The sequence below is a fragment of the Rhinolophus ferrumequinum genome, chromosome X, assembly GCF_004115265.2.
Source record: "Rhinolophus ferrumequinum isolate MPI-CBG mRhiFer1 chromosome X, mRhiFer1_v1.p, whole genome shotgun sequence".
Lineage (NCBI taxonomy): Eukaryota > Metazoa > Chordata > Mammalia > Chiroptera > Rhinolophidae > Rhinolophus > Rhinolophus ferrumequinum.
Window position 1 is genome coordinate 19,478,772 of NC_046284.1, and position 26,903 is coordinate 19,505,674.

Sequence of the window (26,903 nt, forward strand, 5' to 3'; positions counted from 1 at the left end):
ACATCATTTTATGAGGCCATTATTACTGTGATACCAAAACCAAAGACAGCATAAAAGAGAAAACTATAGACTAATATCTCTCACAAAGTTAGACACAAAAATACTCAATAAAATATTAGCAAACTAAATCCATCTGTGTACAAAATGAATTACACACCACAACCAAGTGGGGTTATTCCAGTAATACAAGACTGGTTCAATATTCAAGAATCAATATAATCCACCATATCAACAGACTAGGGAATAAAATCATATAATCATATCAATTGACACAGAAGACATTTACAAGCTTATTGTAAAATTTGTATGGAAAGGCATAGGCTCTAAATAACCTAAATAAATTTTAAAAAGTAAAATGGGAGGAATCACTCCACTCAAATGTTAAGTTAATATATAGTATAATCAAGATAATATGGTATTGGTGGAGGAATAGCCACATAGACCAATGGAACAGAATATAGAACCCAAAAATAGACCCACACAAAGCTCACAAATGATTTCTGACAATAGCATAAAAATATTTTATCCTCAGTGGAGGAAAACTAGCCTTTTCAACAAATGATGCTGGAAAAATTAGACACATCTATAGGCAAAAAAAAAGAAAGAAAAAAAGAAAAAAAAAGAAAAGAAAAGAAAAGAAAAAAAAGAAAGAAAAAAAATATCAACCTTGAGCTAAATCTCACACATTATACAAAAATCAATTCTAGACGTCATCAAAATGGCGGCGTGAGGTGAGCCTCTGTAAAGCTCCTGTGGAATTTACACCTAATCGAACAACAATAACTCCACAAAGGACTCCCTGCACAGCAGATAGGCAAGACAAAGAGGCGCACTACTGAATTCACGTAAAGGTGGGCGAATCCCGTGAGCGGGGGTGAGGAGGGAAGGGAGAAGTGCAGAGATGGAGCAGCGCGGGCACAGGACGCAGACCTAGCTCAGTGCTCTGAGTTCGCTGCATCCCGGAACTACCACAGCTGTGGGAGAGAGAAGCATACGGACTGCTAGGGCTCCACTGATGGTCCACAGGGCTGAGGGGGCAGCATATAACACGGCTGAACCCAATGCTCACGGCAGAGACCTCGGAGAAAAGACTGACGGAAGAAGGCTGAAAATGGTGGTTTAAGCCCTCACTGCTGAGCAGAGAACGGAAGCCTTAGGCACTGAGACTAGCCGCCCCCTCCCTATCCTCCCAGAGTTCGCCCTACCCCAACCTGCCCAGTGCTGGAAGCGGAACAGTAGCAGTGCCAGATCAAAAAAACAGAATATTTGCTGTTCTGAGAACTGTCGACCGCAGACACAGATTCACAGCCCAACTAGTTCCGGCAAAGGGGAGGGAGCTATGGAAGCAGGCTCAGATGTGGTGGTGGTCACCGCCATTGCTCTGGGCCACCTCTCACAACTCACCCCACTCCTGGCCCCACCTATCTGGGCGGATCCCTGCAGGAGTAAACAGAACTGCTGAAACATATGGGCTCTGAATCTGGTGCAGGAAGAGCTTTGGAACTTCAAAAGCTCTCCGCATACCCACACGGACACTGAGCCCTGTGACCAAGGCGAACTATTAACAGAGGAGAAGCCCGTCTCCCAGGGAAGCCCCCCATTGTGTGAGAAGCTGGAATAGTGCAGAGAAAATATAGCACTACCATGTGAGATAAATAAAAGGCTGCAGTCGGAGAGAAAATAAAACATTCTATCAACAAGTACTGGAAAACAAAAAAAAGACGTCTTCCTATCAACCTGTTGCAGAAGCCACTCCTGTAGATGTCTAGGAAGAGAAATAATAAATCAGTAATTGCCATGAATAACCAAGGCAACAAGACAGCTCAGAAAGAAAGTGAAAAGTCTCCAGAAAAGGAACTTAAAAATATGGAAATATGTGACTTAAATGACAGAGAATTCAAGATTGCAGTTCTGAAAAAACTCAACGAGATGCAAGAAAACACAGAAAGGCAGTTTAATGAACTCAGAAACTCAATCAAAGAACAACATGAGCATTTTACGAAAGAGATTGAAATTTTAAAAAAGAACCAAATAGAATTTCTGGAGATTCAGAACTCAATAGAAGAAATGAAGAATGTAATAACCAGCGAAGGTAGTAGAGTTGACCAGATGGAGGAAAGAATCAGTGACATCGAAGATTAAACCCCTGGAAATGACACAGATGGAAGAAGAAAGAGACTTGAGACTTAAAAGAAATGAAAGAACTCTACAAGAACTTTCTGATTCCATCAGAAAGAGCAATATAAGAATAATGGGCATACCAGAAGGAGAAGAAAGAGAGAAGGGAACAGAGAATATATTCAAACAAATCATTGATGAGAACTTCCCAAACTTGTGGACAGAACTGGATCCTCGAATCCAAGAAGCAAATAGAACACCTAATTACCTCAATCCCAACAGGCCTTCTCCAAGGCACATTGTATTGAAGCTGTCTAAAATCAACGACAAAGAAAGAATCCTCAAGGCAGCCAGGGAAAAGAAGACGGTAACCTACAAAGGAAAGCCCATTAGATTATCATCAGGTTTTTCGGCAGAAACTCTACAAGCCAGGAGGGAGTGGAACCAAATATTCAAACTATTGAAAGAGAGAAATTATGAGCCAAGAATAATGTATCCAGCAAAGATATCCTTTAGCTATGAAGGAGGAATAAAGACCTTTCCAGATATACAGAAGCTGAGGGAATTTTCTAATACATGACCTGCACTACAAGAAACACTAAAGGAGGCTATTCGACCACCATCAACAGGGACAATTTGTGGCAACCAAAACATAAAAAGGGGGAGAGTAAAGGCCTGAACCGGAATATGGGAATGGAGAAAGTAAGTGTGCTGAAGAAAACGGAATACTCTAAATATCAAACTTTCTTTTACATAAACTTAAGGGTAACCACTCAAAAAAAAATCCAGAACTGAAATATATACTGTAATAAAAGAAGAAACAGAGGGAAATATCATAGAATACCACCACACAGAAATAACAGACGACAACAAAAAGGCAAAGAAACAATGGAGACACAGCCCTACCAAAAAACTAAAGATAGAATGACAGGAAATCCTCACATATCAATAATCACCTTAAATGTAAATGGACTGAACTCACCAATAGAAAGGCATGGAGTAGCAGACTGGATCAAAAAACTAAACCCAACCATATGCTGTCTCCAAGAGATACATCTCAGCTACAAGGACAAGCATAGACTCAAAGTGAAAGGGTGGAAATTGACACTCCAAGCAAATGGTACCCAGAGAAAATCAGGTGTAGCCGTAATGATATCAGATGAAACAGACTTCAGGGTGAAAAAGATAACAAGAGACAAAGATGGACATTTCATAATGGTAAAGGGGACTATACAACAAGAAGACATAACAGTCATCAATATTTATGCCCCAGATCAGGGAGCACCGAAATATACCAAGCAACTACTAACAGAACTAAAGGGAGAAATTGACCAAAAGACTATTATACTAGGGGACTTAAATACATCATTGACAGCTATGGATAGATCATCCAAACAGAAAACAAATACGAAATAGCAGCCCTAAATGACACATTAGATGAAATGGACATAATTGACATATATAGAGCACCTCATCCTAAAACATCAGACTATACATTCTTTTCTAGTGTACGTGGAACATTCTCAAGGATAGACCATATATTGGGACATAAAATCAGCCTCAGCAAATTTAAGAAGATTGAAATCATACCAAGCATATTCTCTGATCACAAGGCTTTGAAATTGGATATCAACTGCAAAAAGAAAGCAGGAAAAAACACAAATACATGGAGAGTAAACAACATACTTTTAAAGAAAGACTGGGTCAAAGAAGAAATTAGAGGAGTGATCAAAAGATACATAGAAACAACTGACAATGAAAATACATCGTACCAAAAGTTTTGGGATGCAACGAAAGCAGTTTAAACAGGGAAATTTATATCATTACAGGCCTATCTAGAGAAACAAGAAAAATCCCAAATAAATAACTTCATGTTACACCTTAAAGAGCTAGAAAAAGAAGAACAAGTGAAACCCAAGGTCAGCAGAAGAAAGGAAATGACAAAAATCAGGGCAGAACGAAATGAAATAGAAAACAAAAAGACAATAGAAAAAAATTAATGTGACAAAGAGCTGGTTCTTTGAAAGATTAACAAAATTGACAAACCTTTGGCTAAACTCACTAAGATAAAAAGAGAGAAGACACTAATTAACAAAATCAGAAATGAAAAAGGGGAAGTTATCACGGACACCACAGAAATACAAAGGATCATCCAGGAATACTATGAAGGACTATGTGCCACCAAATTCAGTAACCTAGAAGAAATGGACAAGTTCTTAGAAACATATAGCCTTCCTAGTCTGAACCATGAAGAACTGGAAAATCTAAACAGACCAATCCCCAGTAACGAAATTGAATCAGTCATCCAAAACCTTCCCAAAAGCAAAAGTCCCGGACCAGATGGCTTCACTAGTGAATTATTATACCAAACCTTCAAAGAGGATCTAATACCAATCCTGCTCAAACTCTTCCAAAAAATTGAAGAAGAGCCAGTACTCCCTAACTCATTTTATGAGGCCAACATTACCCTGATACCAAAACCTGTAAGGACAACACAAAAAAAGAAAACTACAGACCAATATCTCTGATGAATACAGATGCAAAACTCCTAAACAAAATTCTAGCAAATCGAATACAACAATGCATTAAAAAGATTATTCATCACGACCAAGGGGGGTTCATCCCCGGGGCACAAGGATTGTTTAACATACGCAAATCCATCAATGTGATACATCACATAAACAAAATAAAGGACAAAAATCATATGATTACATCAATTGATGCAGAAAAAGCATTTGACAAGATATAACATCCATTTGTGATTAAAACACTTAATAAGATAATGCTAAGCGAAATAAGTCAGACAGAACAAGCAAGGAACCATATGATTTCACTGATATGTGGTATATAAACCAAAAACAACAAAAGAACAAGACAAACAAATGAGAAACAAAAACTCATAGACAAAGACAATAGTTTAGTGGTTACCAGATGGTAAGGGGGGTGGGTGATGGGAGATGAGGGTAAGGGGGAGCAAATATATGGTGATGGAAGGAGAACTGACTCTGGGTGGTGATCACACAATGGGATTTATAGATGATGTAATACAGAATTGTACACCTGAAATCTATGTAATTTTACTAATAATTGTCACCCCAATAAATTTGAAAAAAAGTAATCATAAGAATGCTGATGTAGTTATACTGATATCAGATAAAGTATACTTTAGAAAAAAAAGTTACTAGAGACAAAGACGGACATTTTATAATAATACATGTTTGCAAAAATGTAGAGGAATTGGAACCCTTATACATTGATGATGGAAATATAAAATGGTTCAGCCACTTTGAAAAACAGTTTGGTAGTTCCTCAAAAACTTAAACATAGTTACTATGTGACCCAGCATTTCCACTCCTAGGTATATACCCAGGAGAAATGAAAACTATGTCCATAGAAAGATTTGTACATAGATGTTCATAGCAGGTTTATTCATACTAGCCAATAATTAGAAACAACACAAAATACCCATCAATTGGTGAACAGATAAAATATAGTATATTCATTCAGTGGAATACTATTTAGGGATGACAAGAACAAACTACTGATACACATTATAACATGATTGAATTTCAAAAACATTCAGAAACCAGGTACAAAAGGCCACATATCCTATGATTCCACTTACATTAAATGCCCAGAAAAGACAAATCTATATAGACAGAAAGTAGATTAGTTCTTATCTAGGTCTCAGAGTGGAGATTAATGGCAAATGGACATAATGTATCTCCTTGGGTTGATGGAATGTTTGGTGGATTGTGTTGATGGTTGCACAACTCTGTAAATTTGCTAAAAATGGTTTAATTGAAAAGTTAACAGCAGTGAATTTTATGGTATGCAAATTATACCTCAAGAAAGCTGTTTTAAAAAACATGAAAATATGATCAATACCATTAGTTACTAGGCAAATGAAAACCACAATGAGAAAACCGTTGCATACCCATTAAAATGGCTAAAATAAAAAAGATGGACAATAACAATTATTGGCAAAGATGCAGAGAAATGGGAAAACTCATAAATTGCTGGTGGGAATGTACATGGTACCACCACTTTAGAAAACAATTTGGCACTTTCTTAAAATGTTAAATATAAGTTTACCATATGACACAGTAATTACTCTCCAAGGTCAATACCCAAGAGGGACGATTTTTTTTTGAGGGAGGGGGTCCTTTTTAGGTAGCTATTCTATTTCCCAAGGCCAAAAATATATCCTCTGACATTTTCTTCTGTTTTTAGTTTGGTTATGAACTGACAATTAAGTTCACGAACTTGTTACAATGATGTTTCTAACATTTTTAGACATCAGAGGGATTATCCATTATGAATTTGTACCAACTGGACAAACAGTTAGCCAAGTTTACTATTTGGAAGTGCTGAAAAGGTTCTGTAGAAAAGTTAGACGACCTGAACCTTTCGCCAACAACTCATGGCTCTTGCTTCACAATGCACCAGCTCACAGGGCACTGTCTATGAGGGAGTTTTAGCCAGTAAACAAATAACTGTATTGGAACTCCCTCCCTACTCACCTGATCTGACCCCAATGACTTCTTTCTTTACCCAAAGAGAAAGGAAATATTGAAAGGAAGGCATTTTGATGACATTCAGGACATCAAGCGTAACACAACAGCTCTGATGGCCATTCCAGAAAGAGTTCCAAAAATGCTTTGAAGGGTGGACGAGGCACTGGTGTAGGTGCATACCTTCCCAAGGGGAGTACTTCGAAGGTGATCCTAGTGATGTTCAGCAATGAGGTATGTAACATTTTTTCTAGGATGAGCTCGCGAATTTAATTTTTTGACCTTGTATATATGCTTATATACCAGGGGTGCCAAAAAAAAGTATACAAGTGGACACTTTGGTCAACGTTGCTAAAGCAGTAGTTCACCATAATCAGAAGTGTCTGGACATTGATGGTAACTACTTTGAGCACCTCTTGTAATTGCTGAAGTCAAACATGACTTGTAGTCATCCTTATTTATCAGTATATATTGAGTATTACAATTTTAATACAGTTTTCCTTTCTTAAAATGTGTATACATTTTTGGCACCCTCTGAATATATTATTATTAGGCTTAATCTTTATATTGTTATAAGGATTTTATGTGAATTTCTGAAATTTATTTTTGCTTGTGGTATGAATTGATGATCTACCTCTTTTCCAAATGGATAGCCAATTGTTTTAACAACATTTATTGAGGAGTCAATCTTTCCGTATTGATTTAAACTACTATGTCTATAATATACCAAATTCCCACATATGCATGGGTTAGTTTCTAGACTCTCTATTTTTTTCTACTGATTTGTTTACATAATCCTGAGTCAACACCACACTTATTTCATTATTGTAACCTTATAGTATGTTGGTTAGAGCTCAGTTGGTTAGAGCATGGTGCTCTTATCAACAAGGTTGCTCGTTTGATCCTCACATAGGCCACTGTGAGCTGCACCCTCCACAACTAGATTGAAACAACTACTTGACTTGGAGCTGATGGGTTCTGGAAAAACACACTAGAAAAAATTATAAAAGAAAGAAAAAAAAGAAAGAATTATTGAGGCTTCCCGTTAAGATGGCGGAGTAGGTTAATGCAGTTCTCACCTCTTTTCACGACCACCTCAAAATTACAACTAAACTATAGACAACCATAATTGAGAACCTTTTTTGGTATCTTTTGGGTAAAATCTCTTTTTTATTTTTATTTTTTAAAATAGTCTTGGTTCTTTTAGGTGTAGGTGTGTTGAATCAATCTGTTCTTCTTTTTAAAATATACAACAGCTTTATTCAGATAATTTACATACAATACAATTAACCCAGTTAAAGTGTACAATTCATGATTTTTAGTATATTCACAGATATGTGCCACAATCAAGTGGAGATAGTAAGTAACTAGTTGAATATGTAAGTCTGGAGTTTAAAGGAGAGGTCGGGGCTGGGGAGCTTAAATGAACAACCTTGGGTTGTTTCCAGTTTGGGGCTACTACAAATAAAGCTGCTATCAACATTCATGTATAGGTTTTTGTATTTTCATTTTTTTCTTGGGATAAATCCCTAAGTGTAATTTCTGGGTTATATGGCAACTACATGTGTAGTTTTTTAAAGAAACTGCTAACTACTTTCCAGAATGGCTATAACATTTTATATTCCTACCAGTAATGTGGAAGTGATCCAGTTTCTCTGCATCCTCAGCAGCGTTTGGTGTTATCACTATTTTTTATTTTAGCTCTCTTGATAGGTGTGTAGTGATACCTTACCTTGGTTTTAATTTGCATTTCCCTAGTGGCTAATGATATTGAACACCTTTTCATGAGTGTATTTGCCATTCACATAGCCTATTTCATAAAATGTCTGTTGATGTCTATTACCTATTTTCTATTGGATTGTTTATTTCTGTTTTTTTAATTGTTGAGTTTTGAGACTTTTAAAATGTGTTCTAGATAGTAGGCCTTTATCAGATATGTGGTTTGCAGTATTTTCTCCCTGTCTCTGGCTTGTATTTTCATCCTCTTTAGATGGGCTTTCATAGAAGTTCTTGATTTTGACGAGTAGTAACTTATTAATGTTTTTATTCTTTGAGGTGTGATTATATTGTCACCAATATATATCTTCTGAACTTGTCATTATTCCCTAGGATAATTTTCTAAAGTGACTTCGAGGAAGGATTTTTAAGCATGATATAAAAGGTATATATCTTAAAGGGATAGATTGGCATATTTAATTGTATACAAAATTTAAAACTTATGTATAGTAATTGTTAAGAAATAAATAATTTTTAATAAAATTTAAAAGACAAATACTACCTAGGAAAATTATACACACACACACACACACACACATGCACACACACACATACAGAGGGTGCCAAAAAATGTGTACACATTTTTTAAAAAAATGTTTTATTGGGGAATATTGGGGAACAGTGTGTTTTTCCAGGACCCATGAGCTCCATGTCAAGTCATTGTTTTCAATCTAGTTGTGGAGGGCGCAGCTTACTGGCCCATTTGGGAATCGAACTGGTGACCTTGGTGTTATGAGCACTGCACTCTAACCACGGAGCCAACTGGCCGCCCCAATATACACATTTTAAGACAGGAAAAAACTATTAAAATTGTAATACTCAATATATACCGATAATAAAAGATGAATACAAGTCATGTGTATATATACTTTTGGCATATATATAAATTTTATACATATATGAAATTTAAATATATATATACATTTTAAATATATATAATATTTAAATATATATAAATTTTAAATATAGATACCATCACCAAATCAATTTTAGAAAAATTTCTTCAATCTACCTCCCTCAGAAAACCCCTCATACCCATTAGCAGTCACTCCCCATTTCCCCTCAACCCGCACCCCAGTCCTAGGCAACTGCTGTTCTACTTTCTGTTTCTATGAGTTTGCCTAGTCTGAACATTTCATATAAATGGAATATCAATCACGATGTTAATATCCTTCATACCTAAAGAGCCTTTATAAATTAACAAGAATGAACTGTATTAGTATTCATTTATTGCATGATGTAGAAGAAGACATAATTAAAAGTAAACTAAGCCAACTTCTGCTTTTATCCATGAAGGATTACATGGTGCGGACTTGTCTAGATATTGAGACAACAGACAGTATAGGACTTTGATCCTCAAAAGAAGGAAAACAAATGAGGAAGAACCCTATGTAACTCAGATTTTTGCCTAGAAGCAAACTCAGTACTATGACACAAGGAGGGGAAACTTGTTTGGATGCTGCTTTGAAAAAAAAATCTCTAAAAGACATTTTTAGGAGCAATTGAGGAAATCTTAATATCAATTGAAAATTAGATGGTTTAGTGATTGTTAATTTTCTTAGTTGTGGTAATAGATCTTTAGTTATGTTGAAAATGTCCATAATTTTAGGAGAAGCATGTTGAAGTATTCAGGATGAAGAGATAATGATGTCTGCAACTTACTTTCACATAATTTATTTTTTTAAAAATGTAGCCATTGTACCTATATAGGCAAGTGAAATATGACAGAAGGCTACCAATAACTGAATCTGGAGATCATGATACCATTCCTTCAATTTTTCAGTATGTTATAAAGTTTTCCTAATAATCTGTGGCGGGGGGGAGTGTCATTTTTATCCCCCTTCTTCCTGCTCGCTGGAATGCAGACATGATGGCTAGAGCTCAAGCAGTCCTTTTTTTTTTTTTTATGTACAATTGCCTTTTAAAAATAACAGCTTTATTGAGACATAATTGAGATGGTATTAATTCACTTATTTAAAGTGTATAGTTAAATGGATTTTAGTATATTCACAGAGTTGTACAACCATCACCAAATCAATTTTAGAAAAATTTCTTCAATCTACCTCCCTCAAAAAACCCCTCATACCCATTAGCAGTCACTCCCCATTTCCCCTCAACCCGCACCCCAGTCCTAGGCAACTGCTGTTCTACTTTCTGTTTCTATGAGTTTGCCTAGTCTGAACATTTCATATAAATGGAATCATACAATGCATGAATTTTTTTTTTTGTGACTGGCTTCTTTCACTTCACATTACGTTTTCAAGGTTTATCCATGACGTAGCATGTAGCAGTACTTATTTTTATGACTGAATAATATTCGATTGTAACATTTTATTTACATATTTATCAGGTGATGGACATGTGGGTTGTTTTCACTTTTGGGCTATCATTAATAACGCTGCTATGAATATTTGTGTAAAAGTTCTTATGTAGACAGACACATATTAATTTCTCTTGCAATTGCCGGGCCATACGATAACTATGCTTACCATTTTGAGGCACTGCAAAACTGATTTCCACAGCAGCTGCACTATTTGATATTCCCACCAGCAATGTGTAAAGGTTTCAATTTCCCCACATCCCACCAGCACTAGTTATTATCTGACTTTTTTATTATAGCCATCCTAGTTGGTGTAAGTGGAACCTCATTGTGGTTTTGATTTGCATTTCCCTGAAGGCTAATGATGTTGAACATCTTTTCTTATGCTTATTAGCTATTTATATTTCTTTGGGAAAATGTCTATTCATATAATTTGCCCAGTTTTAGTTGTCTTTTTAATTATTGAGTTAAAAGAGTTCTTTATAATTTTTGGATAAAAGTCCCTAATCAGATTTATGATTTGCAAATATTTTCTTCCATTTTGTGGGTTGTCTTTTCACTTTCTTGATGGTATCCTTTGAAGCACAATTTTTTAAAATTTTGATGAAGACCAATTTATCTACTCTTTTCTTTCATTGTTTGTGGACTTGATGTGATATCTAAAAAATTTTGCCTAGTCCAAGTTCACATAAATGGTCATTTTGAACTATGAGGCAGGAAGCTAAGGATGGCAAAGTGACAGGAGAATAGAATCATGGGTCTCTGATGACTATGAAGCTGCATGCTAGCCATGGACTGCAAAACTCTGGATTTATTTTACATGAGAGTGAGATAAAGTATCTTATTTTTAAAAATCAAGAACTTCTGTTCTGTAAAATATACCATAGAATGGAAGACCAGAGTATAAGAAGATATTCAGAAACACATATAACTGACATTGGTTTTGTATCCATAATGTACAACAAACAAACTTTTACAAATCAATAACAAAAAAACAAACAATCCAGTAGAAAAGTGGGCAATAGACATGATGTATTTGACAGAAGAGGAAATATGTGTGGACAATTAATATATAAAAAAATGCTCAACCTTATTAGCAGTCATAGAAAAGTAAATTTCACACCCACAAAAATAACAAGATTTTAAAAGTCTGAACTGTCAAGTGTTAGCTATGATATGAAGCAATGGGAAATCATATGCTGCTTGAGGGAATGTAAATTTGTATAATCATTTTAAAAAACAGTGCTTTGGAGATCCCTATGAGGTTAATGAATAGTTGTAGTGGGAATAACTGAACAAACAAGATGAAAAGATGGTAGGCTGTGGTTAGAAAATGTAAATGTGATATTTGAATTCATGATTTAGGAGGTAGAGAAGTTTGAGTGATGACAAACTACAAGATGTGACCTTGAGAGTGGTTGGCTAAAGTGGAGGAGTATTCATTGAAGATAACGAGGCAAGTCAGTCTGGGTCCAATCAGGACAGAGAAACCACAGAGAGATCTGAACAGAAAAAGTGTAACATAAAGAATTACTGGGACAGGTGTTTAGCTCAGTTGGTTAGAGCATGGTGCTCTTATCAACAAGGTTGCTGGTTTGATCCCCACATAGGCCACTGTGATCTGCACCCTCCACAACTAGATTGAAACAACTACTTGACTTGGAGCTGATGGGTTCTGGAGAAACACACTAAAAAAAATTATAAAAGAAAGAAAAAAAAGAAAGAATTATTGAGGCTTCCCGTTAAGATGGCAGAGTAGGTTAATGCAGTTCTCACCTCTTTTCACGACCACCTCAAAATTACAACTAAACTATAGACAACCATAATTGAGAATCACCTGAAGTCTAGCTGAACAGAAGTCCTATAACTAAGGATATACAGAAAAAGCCACTTCAACTGGTAGAAAGAGAGGAGATATAGAATGGTCTGATCTCACACCCAGGTGTGGCAGTTAAAAATGGGGAGTAATATCTCAGTTGCAGGGGTAACCCCCGAGAAGCAAGGGGTCCCAGCCCCACACCAGGCTCCCCAGCCCAGGGTTCCAGTGTCGGGAAGAGACGTCCCCACAACTTCTGGCTGTGAAAACCAGTGGAGATTGTGACTGAGTGAGGTAGAGGGTGTCCGGAGTCCCAGGCAGTCCTCTTAAAGGACCTGTGCATAGACTTATCCGATGATGGACTCACTCTCTCTGAGCTCCAGCACAGGGGCAGAAGCTTGAAAGGTGCCAAGGACATATGGAGAGGAAATGAATTGTCTGGAATCAAGGTGAGGGCTGGAGGGAAATCTTCCTCCCAGACAGAAGTGCTGGCAGGAGCCATTGTTCCTAGGTTGAGCCTTCCCTCCACCCAACCTACACATGCAGGTGGACACTATATCTGAGTCTCCATCAACATGGGTAACATCATTTGCTCGGTCCTGGTGATTCTCTGAAACACCGCCCCACCCAACTTGCAGGCCCACCTAAGCTACTTCCAGTGACTTTTCCATACCAAGGGCCTTTGTTGGCTCATGCTACAGACTTTCCTAAAATCTTTCACAACCAATCAGCCTGGGGGTCAATCCTTCCCATTGATGTGCCAAAGCAATCAAGGCTCAACTAAAACAGGAAGGCACACACAAAACACACAAGGGAAGCACCTGGAGCACCTGGCTCAGGTGACAAAGGAGACTGCATGACTGAGCCCCACAGACACCTACTGCATAAGGCCACTCTACCAAAATGGAGACACACAGAAGCTCTACCTAATACATAAAAACAAACACAAGGAGGCAGCCAAGTGAGGAGACAAAGAAGCATGTCCCAAATGAAAGAAAAGGAGCAAACTCCAGAAAAAGAGCTAAACTGAATGGAGGTGAGCAATCTTCCAGATACAGAGTTCAAAACACTGGTTATAAGGATTCTCAATGATCTCAGTAAGAACTTCAACAAAGAGATAGGAAACATAAAAATGGAGATAGAAAACATAAAAAAGAACCGATCAGAAATGAAGAATACAATAACTGCAATAAAGAATACGTTAGAGGGGATCAACAGTAGATTAGATGAAGTAGAGGATTAAATCAGTGATTTGGAAGATAAGGTATCAGAAAACACCCAATTATAACAGCAAAAAGAAAAAAGAATCCAAAAAAAATGAGGATAGTTCAAGGGATCTCTGAGACAACATCAAGTGTACAAACGTTCACATCATAAGGGTACCAGAAGGAGAGAGAGAGCAAGGAATTGAAAACCTATTTGAAGAAATAATGATGGAAAACTTCCCAAACCTGGTGAAAAAAATATACATACAAGCCCAGGAAGCACAAATAGTCCCAAACAAGATGAACCCAAAGAGGCCCACACCAAGACACATCATAATTAAAATGCTAAAGGTTAAGGACAAAGAGAGCATCTTAAAAGCAGCAAGAGAAAAACAGTTAGTTATCTACAAGGGAGTTCCTATAAGACTGTCAGCTGATTTTTTAAAATATAAATATATTGTCTGCTAGGATTATTTTTATTAGTTTCAGATGTAGAAAACATTTACACCCCTCACAAAGTAATAACCCACTCCCCGAATCTACTACCCTTCTGATATCATATATAGCTGTTACAATTCCATTAACTCTATACTCTACGCTGTACTCCACATCCCATGACTATATATATATTAAATTATAGTTGACATTCAATATTATTCAGCTTCAGCTTCAGGTGTACAGTGCAGTGGTCAGGCATCTACACCGTCCATGAAGTGGTCTCCCTAATAAGACAAGTGCCCATCTGACACCCTACAAAATCTTTACATTATTGATTATATTCCCCAATGGCAATATTGTAGCTACCAATTTGTGCTTTCTAATCTCCTCATTTTCTCCCTCATCCCCACCCCCTCCCATCTAGCAACCATCAGTTTTATCTCTATATATCTGAGACTATTTATTTCTGATTAATTTGCTCATTTATTCTGTTCTTCAGATTCCACATATAAGTGAGATCATATGGTATTTGTCAGCTGATTTTCTTGATAGAAATTTTGCTAGACAGAAGGGATTGGCACGAAATATTCAAAATGATGAAAAGCAAGGACCTACAACCAAAAGTATTCTACTCAGCACAGCTATTATTTAGAATTGAAGGATAGGTAAAGAGTTTCCCAGACAAAAAAAAAATTAAAGGAATTCATCACCACCAAACCATTATTACAAGAAATGTTAGAGGAACGTGTTTAAAAAGAAGAAAAAGATAAGAAATATGAATAACAAAATGGCATTGACTACATATCTATCAACAATTACTTTAAATGTATATGGATTAAATGCTCCCATCAAAAGACATAGGAGAGCTGAATGGAAAAGAAAAAAGACCCTTACATATGCTGTCTACCAGAGACTTACTTTAGATCGAAAGATACACACAGACGGAAAGTAAAAGGATCGAAAAATATATTTCATGAAAATGGTAATTTTTTTAAAAGTTGGTGTAGCAATACTATACCAGACAAATTAGATTTTAAAACAAAGGCTATAACAAGAGATAAAGAAGGGCCCAGTAATATCACTTATGAGTTTTTATTTGAAGAAGCCCAAAAACACTAATTCAAAAAGACATATGCATTTATATGTTCATTGCAGCATTATTTACAATAGCCAAGATATAGAAACAACCTAAGTGTCCATCAGTAGATGATTGGATAAAGAAGAAGGGGTACATATATACAATGGAACATTACTCAGCCATAAAAATAGAATGAAATCTTGCCATCTGCAACAACATGGATGGACCTAGAGGATATTACGCTGAGTGAAATAAGTGATACAGAGAAAGACAATTACCATAAGATTTCACTCATATGTGGAATCTGATAAACAAAATAAATGAACAACAAAACAGAAACAAACTCATAGATACAGAGAACATTTTGATGGTTGCCAAATAGGAGGGAGGTTGGGAAGATAGGTGAAGGAGGGGGAGGGATTAAGAGGTACAAATTGATAGTTACAAAATAGTCACAGGAATGTAAAGTACAGCATAGGGAATATAGTCAATAATATTGTAATAACTATTTATTGTCAGATGGGTAGTAGATTTATCAGGGTTATCACTTTGTAAGTTATATAAATGTCTAATCACTATGTTGTACACCTGAAACTAATATAATATTGTATGTCAACTCTAATTGAAAAAAATATTTAGAAAGGAATGCAGTTTCTAGAGTCAGGCTACCGGGGTCCACTCTACCACGTATCAGCTCTGTGAACTTGGGCAAGCTGCTTCACTTCTGTGTGCCTCATCAGTAAAATAGAGATAACAATAGTACCTACCTCAGACAGTTCTTGAGGAGGCAAACTAATCCTAATTGACATAAGAGCTTTATGTTAGCTGTGATTCTTCCTCACTTGGTGGGGTGGGTGGGATGAACCCCAGCTCCAGGCATAGGATGTGAGTGGCTTAAGCAAATTAACATAACCCATCCCTAGCCATAATGATTGGTTCAGGAGGGAGCTCAGTATTCATTCAGGCCAATGAGGCCCAAGGAGATTTGTTGGGGTTTCTGGAAAGAAAAAGCTTCCATTTTTTTCAAAAGGATCATTTCTGTTTCCCTGATTTGAACAAACCAGCGTTACTGGACATTTGTGAGGCAACCAGAGAAATTTGAACTCCAAGTATTAAATGATACTCAGGAATTATTAATGTTGTTAGAAGTCACGTGTCAACATAAGAAACGTCCAAGCCTGTAGAGAATTTTTATGAGTTTATTTGAGCCAAGCTGATGACAGTTGCTGGCAAGCGAAATCTCAACGAATTGAGAAAATGCTCTGGAGAAAGGCAGTTTTGCAGCTTATTTTATACATTAGAATTAAAGGAGGAGAACATGAAATGCATTGGTGGTAGATTAAGGGGGCGGGAGGAAGCAAAGCAGAGAAGTCTCTAGGATTGGATAAAAGGCAAAATGGAAAGACACATACTTCTTTTACACTGGTGGGTACATGATAGCTAATAATTATGAGATGGTATGCGGGGAACGAGATAATAATGAGTGGTCCCGTGCTCTGGTTGTCTTATGCTCTGGTGTTGGCGGTTGTGCCTTCAAAGGGTAGGAAAAGAAAACTGATATTTCAAAGGTATGTTATCCTAGATGCATGGGAACAATGAACAAAGCTCACTGAAGGTAATGACTGACTTTTGCTAAGGAAGCTATAGGCCAGAGACATGACTACCCACCATGATCTGCCCAGTTAGGAATTCGTGATCAGACCATCCTGTGTGATGACTTTTGGTCTCTGAGTTTGTCAGCCTTGCCATGTAGTCCCCCTGAGCTTGTCAGTTTTCTTACATAGGCCCCTTTTCATTCACATACAGTATTGTGGTTTGGTAAAAAACAAACAAACAAACAAACAAAACACACAAATGTTCTTATTTAGATGTGCACATTAAAGTATTTATGGGTGAATATGAAAAAAACAATTATTAATGATAATGAGATTGGAGTAACGACGGATTGGCTAGGAAGAAGTAAAGGAAACTCTAAAAGGATATAGGAATAACAGATATACTATCTAATAGCAGGCTATATAAAAATAACATATATTTTTCACTCCCCTAGAGCTGTGATAGTCTGCCTTTCCACCCACTGTTGAGATGCAGGCCTTGTTAGAGAAGTTGCTGTAGTGCTGAGTCAGTGGAATTTGCTGGACATCCGCCCTCTGGAACTTGCTGAAAATGTGCCACTCTAGGGTGCTGGTTCCTGTTACAGGGGAGGTGTCTCACCAGAGAAACTTCACTACAGAACCACCCAAGGGTGGTGTCAGGGGAAGCTGCTACCCGCTGTGCATGGAGTAAGCCAATGCTGCAGAAGGTGAGCATCAGGAAAGCTGGGAGCTTGGCAGAAGTCTGTGGAGTGAGCACACAGGAAACAGGAAGTAAAAGTCCTTCTTCCTGCAATGTTTCCCCACCACCGTCTACAGATAAAACATGATAAAACTTCATATCATGCCAGCTGGCAAAGTTCAAAAAAGAAAAAATATTTAAAGGCCTCTGGTCCATTTTCACAGAACAGGCATAAAGAGAGTCTGAGAGGTAATACATCAATTACAAGTACAGGTGGTTAAGGACTAAGTGGTTCTAATGTTGGATTGTGTTCCTGTGGATATTGAGATGACCCAGATGTTGGCAGAAAGAAAGGCAGAAAATAAATCAATTTATTTCTCCAAGTGTGACCTTGGTCCACCTGCATCAGAATCAGGTTGGGTACTTTAGTGATACAGATTCCTTTGTCCCATTGTGGATCTTCTGAACTAAGGTATTGGTGAATAGGGCTCCCAAATCATTTTAACAAGTGCCTCAGTAGATTTAAATTTTTTTCTTTTGTTTCTGTTTTTTTTTTTCATTTAAACATTTTATTTTATTTTATTTTTATTAGTTTCAGGTGCACAAGACAAAGTAATACTTAGACGTTTATCATTTATATCCCTCACATTGTGGGCCCCCCTGCCCCCATCCACTATCTCTCTGACATCGCACTGAGTCATCCCATTTCCACTGTCTCCACTCCCAATGCTGTACTCCGCTTCTTGTAAGTATATACATACATATATATACATATATATATCTATAAAATTATAGTTGGCATTATTATTCAGCTTCAGGTGTACAGTGCAGTGATCAGGCATCTACATCTTCCCTGAGATGGTCTCCCAAATGGGACACGTGTCCATCGGATACCCTACAAAATCTTTACAACATTATTGATTACGTTCCCCAGATTAATTTTCAAAACCCCGTGGCCATCTTGTGATTACTGACCGTATTCTAATCCCCTCACCTTCCCCCTTACCCCCACCCCCCCCCATCTAGCAACCCTCAGTTTCTTTTAAAGGAGGATGCAGCTCATAGTGGCCCATGTGGGGATTGAACCAGCAACCTTGGTGTACCAGCACCAGATTTAAAAATTTTAAAGTCAATTATGAATATTTCAAACACATAAAAGTAAACAAGTTCCAGTGTACCCAGCAACCAGTTTTAAGAAATGTTAACATTTACCTTACTTCCTGCAGATCTTTTTACTTTTAATAAAATGTTGCCTATTTTGGCTCAAGTTCAATTCTCATTCTTTTCTCCTCCTTCCCTCACAAGAGGTGATTATTTTTGTACATCGTTGTTTGTAAATCATTGCTTTAGGCCTTTGAGGGTTATTGAGCAGAGGTATTACACTGTTAAAGAGGTGTTTTTGGAAAATCAACCAAGCTGTGCTCTGCCAGAGTTCATTAGGAGAGAAAACGGAGGTAGGAAAGCCAGTGAAGACACACGTTCAGTGGCTCAGGGTATATGGTACTAACGATCTTAAGTAGAGTGAGAGACCTTTGCTCTTTTTACTCATGCTTTTGTGTGAAGACTGCTCTTTGTGCGACTGTGACCTCCAGTCTTTATATTCCCCACCCTTATTTCCCCAGTTCATCAGCTCCTTTCTATCATCACTGGCTTCCTTACCCAGCCAGGGTTTCATGATTAGTCATTTCGCCCATATGCTTGCTACTGTCTCAGAATTCCTTGCTTTCTTGACATTTGACCATACCAACATCTTCCAGTCTTTCTACTCATAGAATTGTTGCTTCTGCCTTGAGGAGGTGGCCTTGCCTTTCTGATTTTACTTTATTACTTAGAGTAATTTGCTGTAGTCAGGGTCCAAAATGAGGCAGATTTTCATCCAGGTGACCTTCGTGGGCTCAAGCGTATTTTGGACTAGGATGGATTCCTGAAATTACTGACTCTTTGGTCTTCATCAGAAAATGTAAGTGATATGTCAATAATACTGCCTGATTTATTTGTCTGTAGAGTACAATTTTGATGAGTAATTGTGAAAACTGTGCAAATGACATATAAAATGTGTTTAAACAGATTAGATTTGGGAATTTCATTTATCAACAAATGGATTTTGTTTTTATTTCCATTACATAGAGTTGGCCATAGGTCAAAAGTCAATTAAAACTTTTGATTGATTATACCTATTTTGCTTATAAGTATGAATACATCAAACCAAATATTTGGAGGTCAAATCTTTGTTATAGAACTATTGATATGTGCAACAACATAAATGAATCTCAAAATGATGATGTTGATTGAAAGAATCCAGACAAAAAATGTACCAAACTGTGCACTTCCATTCATATAAGATCCTAGAAAATGCAAACTAATCTATAGGGACTGAAAGCAGATTGGTGGTTTCTTGGGATTTGGGGGGAAGGGAGGGAAGGGTTTAAAAGGTCACAAGGACACTTTGGGCAGTGATGGAAAGGTTTATCTGGATTGTGTGTATGATGTGTGATTGTATCTCAGGTGTATACATCAAAATTCATTACATAATACATATTAAATATGTGTAGTTTATTATGTCAATTATGTCTCAATAACAGTACACAAATCATTAGCAAGGAAAAAAATGTTTGTTTTAAGACATTAAAACAAATAAAAACATCTTTGTTGTAATCAGGTAATGTTTATACCCAGAAGACAATACGAGTTCATTCATTCATTCATTCAGCATTTTTGAACATCTACTGTGTACCAGGCACTCTGCTGGGAACAATGTTAAACAAGACAGATAAGACTCCTACCCTGGGGAGGTTACTTTCTGGTGGAGGAGACAGATCAACAAGTAATAATAGTAAAATGTGATAAGTGTTATGACAGGGCAGGAAGGGGAAGCTTTGAAAATATTTAGCAGGATTATCTAAATTGATTATTTGGTAGTAGATGCCTAAAGCTGTGTTGAAAAGGACTGTGACGCTTAGGAGGATCCCATGCATGAGGAGGGGTAGTGATGGTGAGTACCATGCATTTGCCAATATAAGGCTATACTATTAAAGGTGGCCTTATCAGAAATTTCCTAATGGTGTAACTTTCAGCTGGTTCTGAAAATGTTCGAGAATAGTGCAGATCTCTTGTTTTTTTTTCAGAGCAGTATTTTTAATGCAAAATGTTTATTGTTGGGGAAACATCAATCAACCTTCCAGACTATAGTATAGACAGAGGACAGGTGCTCTTTTGTTCTCAAAAGTTCTGTTTTCAAGTGTTTTTTACCCACTTATGTGACTGTGTCTGAGCCTTTGCTAAGGGTACTGCAGCTGGGTTATGTAGTGGAACCAGGTCCAGAAAAAGAATTGCTAAAGAATGCAAGTAAACAGGATGTCAGATGTTATCCTTAGCCTATTTCCCTAAACATAGCTTTTTGGCTGCAAAGTAAAATGCCATTCTTCTAGCTTCTGCTTATATACAGTGATGGCCGACAGCAGGTACAATCTTTATTTGCTTGGCATGGTGTCACCATGCAACTCAACATGTTTTGCAAGGAATGGTCATGACATACCATCTCTGTGAGAGTATGAGGACATCTGGCCATTTTGTGGAAGACTTTTCTCAGCCTACCTTCTTTGAGCCCTGTTGTGCCAGCCAGCACAGCTCCCCACAAGGCTCAGATCTGTCTGACCTAAGAGCCAGTTGGCATCTTCCTCCTGACAGAAGCCAGATTTTCACTGGGGCTAGACTATTTATTGACAGCGTTTTCCCAGACTGGCCCAAGAGTGTCTCATTTCCAAGGTCCCCTGAAGTGCTGGCTCACCTCTGTTTTCCAAGAGCTCTTATTTCCTTCTTTCTCCTCCCTCCCCAGCATCCTCCTCACTTCCTTCCCTAAGAGCTTCTTGCACCGCTTTTTTTTTTTTTTTTTTGGTGTGTGTGTGTGTATGTTTCTTCTTCTTTTTTTTCAATCCTAACGAATTTGTTTTGCAGGTTTTGAAAAAGAAAATCAGTGTTTTCCAGGAATTTTATATTCATTCTCTTTGCACATCTCTGAGTGTGATCTTTGTGGTTTTGAAATCCCATAATTTGAGTGGGTTCCACCGTTGTCTAAGAAAAGTTGTTTTAAAGCTTTGCTCTGCAAGCACCAGAAGAGAACTCATAAAAAGGAAGACAACAGCAGATGCAATCGCGGATGTGGCTAAGTCCTTGCAGCTGCCCCAGAAAGCTGTTCGGAGGGTACAGTCCTCAGTAATGAATCCAGAAGAGCGAATCGTGACATGGCTTATATCCTTGGGAGTTTTAGATTCCCCAAAAAAGACCATCTGTGATCCGGAGGAGTTTTTGAAGTCCTCGCTGAAAAATGGGGTAGTGCTGTGCAAACTGATCAACAGACTGCGGCCTGGCTCTGTAGAAAAGGTAAGGACATCACATTTGTAGTATCTGTGGGAGTGCTTACCACCAGAGAGCAGCAATAATGTAACTCGTGAAATTTTCGATTGCCCAGGTCTTGGGACTCTATTACTTTAATATCTTTCTAAGAGTTAGACAATCTTTCTTGCTGCTTTTGTAGTGTGAAAAAGTCAGAAAATGAAATGTTATCATTTAGTAATTAGCCACCAAATTTTAGTATAATAACCTGTTACACCACTGGTACCAGCGGACAAGGAGAACACCCATATTATAAGCTTGCTCTGTCATAGAGATGCATGTTACACTTCCCTGTGTACCGAGGACATGTTTTGAACTTGGGGTACATATGAGTCTGTGGAATAATGGGATGATTTATAACAGATGTTGATGGTGTTTATTGATAGTTTGACTAAAATCAATGTAGATTTTCTTCTCAAAGAAATAAAATATCTATAGAAAGAGAGGCTATTTAGCAACTAGGATAAATAATTCCAAATGTTACATAAGGTTTTTAAAAAAATAGAAACTGAATATATGATTTGAATGCAACATGTGTTCAAAGTGAAACTACCCTTGTTCTCTTTTAAAAATCCAAAATTTTTAATGTTGGAAACCCATAATTACAAGGATGGATAATTTCCAAACTAGGCACTTTAAGTCAGTTTAAAGGTATAGTTCTACAATTATTTTCTTAAGGTCATCAGGGAATGTGACTGTGAGTGTAGTTCTTTTGCCTTCTTGAAGTAGTTTATTTTTATTGAACAAATTGATTTACTTATAATTCCTTAAACTTGAAAAGCAGTGAGAAAATGGTGGTAAAAGGTAGAGAATTGTGATCAAATGTAGAGAACAAAAAAAGGGAAAATATACTTTGAATAAATTATTATGAAGAGACGGGAGCAAGGTAGTGTGCAGAAAGCAAAACCAAGCTCAAAATACTGTCTGGGTTTCTCTAATTTGCTATCAGCACTCAGACAAAAGAGCATGAGAAAAAATTCATAGAGATGGCTTGAGACTAAAGATTTGATGACATTTGAAACAAAAACCAACCGTTTAGATTTTTGCATCACTTCCTTTGGTGGTTATTTCTCTTCCTGGATTGACAGCAACGCTGCTCCCTGCCTTAAAAAGCCTACCTATGTAGTTATTAGAGAATGGTGAATATGGTATGCTTGGCATGGGATGACAGTCTCCAAGTGACATTTGACTATTTTTCTCTAGTACTGTCTGGAGCCCCAAACAGAAGCCGACTGCATCAACAACATCAATGACTTCCTGAAAGGATGTGCAGCCCTTCAAGTGGAGGTAAGCCCACCCAGGTTGTCTTCCTTCTTGTCATCGTTTTTCACTCTGCTAGTGAAGGCAGTGCTGTAGTGTAAGTCCTTGGTTTATTTTCACTGTTAAACAGAGGAAGCATTTTAGGGAAAACCATGGTTGAGATTGGTGGTCTACAGTGGTCGCTTGCTAGTTTGGCTTTTCTAGAAACCAGTTTCAAAACAAAACAAAACAAAACAAAACAAAACTCAAAATATGATACCTTTCAGATACACATCCAGTCCCAAAAGCAGGCTTCCAGTGACAGAGCTTGTGTGGTGTGCTTCCCTACTAAGGGGAACCAAACATGAGCTGCTGGCTGCTGCAGAGGGTCACTGCATTACTCCTGAGTTGGAAAGAGTATCGTTACTTTTTCCCATTAACACTTTAGAACAGAGGCCTTGAAAAGCTAAGAGGATCCGGCCCTGAGTTAGAAATTGTATACTAAATTACATTGCATTATTTAACATTATATGGATCCTTATGATACATATTGGGGGTGTTACTGAAAGGCAGGTAGTACTCTCACCTGTGTGCCAAGTAACTTAACTTCACTGTACCACAGTGTTTTTATCTGTAAAATGGACACGATAATCAGTACCTCATGGGGTTGCTTTAAGGATCAAATGAGATGCTGCATAATAATGTAGAGTTAAGAGCTCCAACTCCAAAAGATCTATGAGATAATGTATGTAGAGTGCTCAGCACAGGACCAGGGACATAAGAAGTGTGGGCATGCATTAGTGGTATTATTTTTGGAGAAATATTAGTAGTGGTTTGAACATGGACTCTGACAATAGACTGCTTGGGTTCAAATCTCAGTTCTCCCACTAGTAGTTTTGTAACCTCGGGTGTGTTACTTAATGATGACTCTATGCCTCGGTCTCCCCACCTGTAAAGTGGGAATAATAGCAGTACCTATCTCATAGGATTGGTGTGAAATATCAATGAATTCATGTCCACGGAAGAGTGCCTGTCATGTAGTTAGTATTCCCCAAGTGTTAGCTATTATTATTAATACTAGTACAGGTAGCTTTGCCCCACAGAAACTTTGCTGGCTTCAGAATTTTTCCTAAAGTTAGCCACAGCATCAGACTATGCTTGTGCCAGAATATTTAGTTCCCGTACTGTGGACCTTAAGTTTACACAATGTTATGTGTCAAATATATTCAGTTAAAAACAATTCTTAAAAATTTGCCAATATTTATGTTTAGATCCATCTCTTAGTTATCTGGGAGCTTGAGACTGGGTGGTCAGTATTTTTGGCTGCTGGGTGCACCCCAGCTCAGTTTCTAGTTTCATTCCTTATGTACTGATTTTATTAGATTTCCCTCCGAGTCCTAGGAGTGCCTCAGTATGGGTCCCATATACCCCTTACAGGCGTAATTTTATATACAATACAGCCTAGTAATAACAGTAACATTAAGCAACTGTTATGCATGTCTTATGTGCATTGATATCTTAAATGCCTTAGATGCATTTTCTCATTTGATCCTTAAAACCATCCTATGCAAAAGATATTATTAATGTCTCCATTATACAGATGAGGACACTGGAGCATAGAGAGGCCAAGTAACTTTTCTAGAGTCACACAGTCAGTAACTGACCAAGCCAAGACTCTGACCCAGGTCTGTCAAACTAAAGAAAGTATGTGCTTAACCATAATGCTAATATTGCCTTGTTACAATATTCAAACAATGTTCAGGCCAGCCTGAATTATCAAAAAGAGATAAAACTATGTCCAGTGCCTGTCATTTAAGAAATGAAAAGTATGATATATTTTTAAAAAGATTTCTATCCAAAGTGGATAAAAATATTTTAAGCATTGGTGCTTAAAGGAATAAGCATTAGCTATCAGAAAAATCCACTTTTGCGAAACGACTCATTCTCCAACAATGTCAGACCTAAGAGGTGTTTCTGTACCACCTAGTATTCTTTTTTTCCCCCCATAGATACAACTTTTATTAACAAAAGCAGAAGGTCCAAAATAAACTCAAATTCCTATCCCTGGAATGTTACCTGGATTGTTACCTCTAGACCAGCAAGCTCCAAAGGAAAGAATGGGATAGATACAACAGTGCCCACCTAGTATTCTTAAAACTGCAAAGAAGCTCAGTATACCTTCTGGCAGCTTCAGCGTACGGAAATCATTGGCAACCTCACCATGTTTTCATTTGACAAATAAAAATGAAAATACCATGATCTGTTCCATAGTAGCTATCATTCTATAAGGGATATAGAGTCATCTCAGACTAAATTACTTCAAAAGCTATACACACACACATGCCCATACGCACAAATGTCCATGCACACGCATGTGCTCACACACACGTGTGCATGCATGCGTGCACACATACAGAGCTAAAATTGGTCAATAGGTTGTTTCCATATCTTGTCACTTAGATAGAGTATCTCTCAGGCTTAAAGTACTTTCCACAGTGCCTAGCATGTAACATGATTAATAGATTTTTGTTGACGCTATAAAACTGTTAATGCACACAAAAAAACAAGAACAGGGCTTGACTACTGCTTAAAACACACTGTTATTTATCTAAAGAAAGAATGCCAGATTGAAATGGTCAGTTTGGAAATGCAGAAAAGTGAAGCCGGTGATGCAGCAGCACACTGACAATTTGAGTATTGGCTGTGGGGTATGGTGACCACATTAAAAAGTGGCTGCCTTCTGACCCTCTTGGTGGCCAGTTAGGTTAGCCTCTCCAAGTGACTTCTATCTTTGTGTTCTCATATGGCTATAATGTCCTAGGGTCTCTAGAGGATCACACAGCTAGCAACCGGTCAGGTAAGTCTGCTGAGACACATGGGAAACAAAGCACTCCCTGAAGTACCTCCCTAAGTTTGGTAGTACCCTTTGAAACACATATTATTTTTTTTAAAGCAGGGCACAGCTCACAGTGGCCCATGCGGGGATTGAACCAGCAACCCTGGTGCTATCAGCACCATGCTCTAACCAACTGAGCTAACCCGCCACCACTGAAACAACTTTTTAAAAACAATTTTGATGAAGTCAAATTCATCTAATTTTGTTTTTCTTTTGCTGTTTGTGTTTCAGATATCATATCTAAGAAACCATTGCTTAATGCAAGGTCATGAAGATTTATTCCTATGTTTTCTTATAAGAGTGTCATAGTTTTAGCTATTACATTTAGGTCTTTGGTTTATTTTGAGTTAATTTTTATATGTGGTGTGAGATAGGGGTCCAAATTTATTCTTTGAAATTTGAATATCCAGTTGTCTCAATAGCATTTGAAGAAAAGACTATTCTTTCCCCCAATGAATTGATAAACGTAGCTTTGAAGTAAGTTTTCAAATCAGAAAGCGTGAGTCCTCCAACTTTGTTTTTCATTTTCAAAATCATTTTGGCTATTCTGGATCCTTTGTGTGCTCATATGGATTTTAGGATCAGCCTGTCCATTTCTTCGAAAAAGCCAGCTGGAATTTTGGTAGGGATTGTGTTCAATCTGTATATTGCTTTGGGGAGTATTGCCATCTTAACAATATTAAATCTTCTGATCCATGAACACAGGTATCTTTTCATTTATTTACATCTTTTTAAATTTCATTCAACAATGTGTTGTAGTTTTCAGTGTACATGCTTTGTACCTTCTTGATGATATTTAATATCTTATGTGATATAGTAAAATACCTTGGTGGCATT

The 26,903-nt window shown here is 37.4% G+C and overlaps 1 protein-coding gene across 5 annotated transcripts in view; it reads left to right on the forward strand.

Annotated features, from left to right (window-relative positions):
* Window positions 1-21,728: 21,728 nt before the first annotated feature.
* Window positions 21,729-26,903, forward strand: part of ARHGEF6 (Rac/Cdc42 guanine nucleotide exchange factor 6) — a 123,861-nt gene continuing 118,686 nt past the window's right edge. For 2 of the 5 annotated variants that reach the window (XM_033110185.1, XM_033110201.1), the window contains exons 1-2: window positions 21,729-21,919; window positions 23,135-23,218. In XM_033110185.1, the coding sequence (XP_032966076.1) occupies window positions 21,755-21,919; window positions 23,135-23,218 (249 nt within the window). In that variant the 5' untranslated portion in view covers window positions 21,729-21,754. The remainder of the gene's footprint in view (window positions 21,920-23,134; window positions 23,219-26,903) is intronic. The other 3 variants (XM_033110169.1, XM_033110194.1, XM_033110178.1) reach the window with 3 other exon arrangements.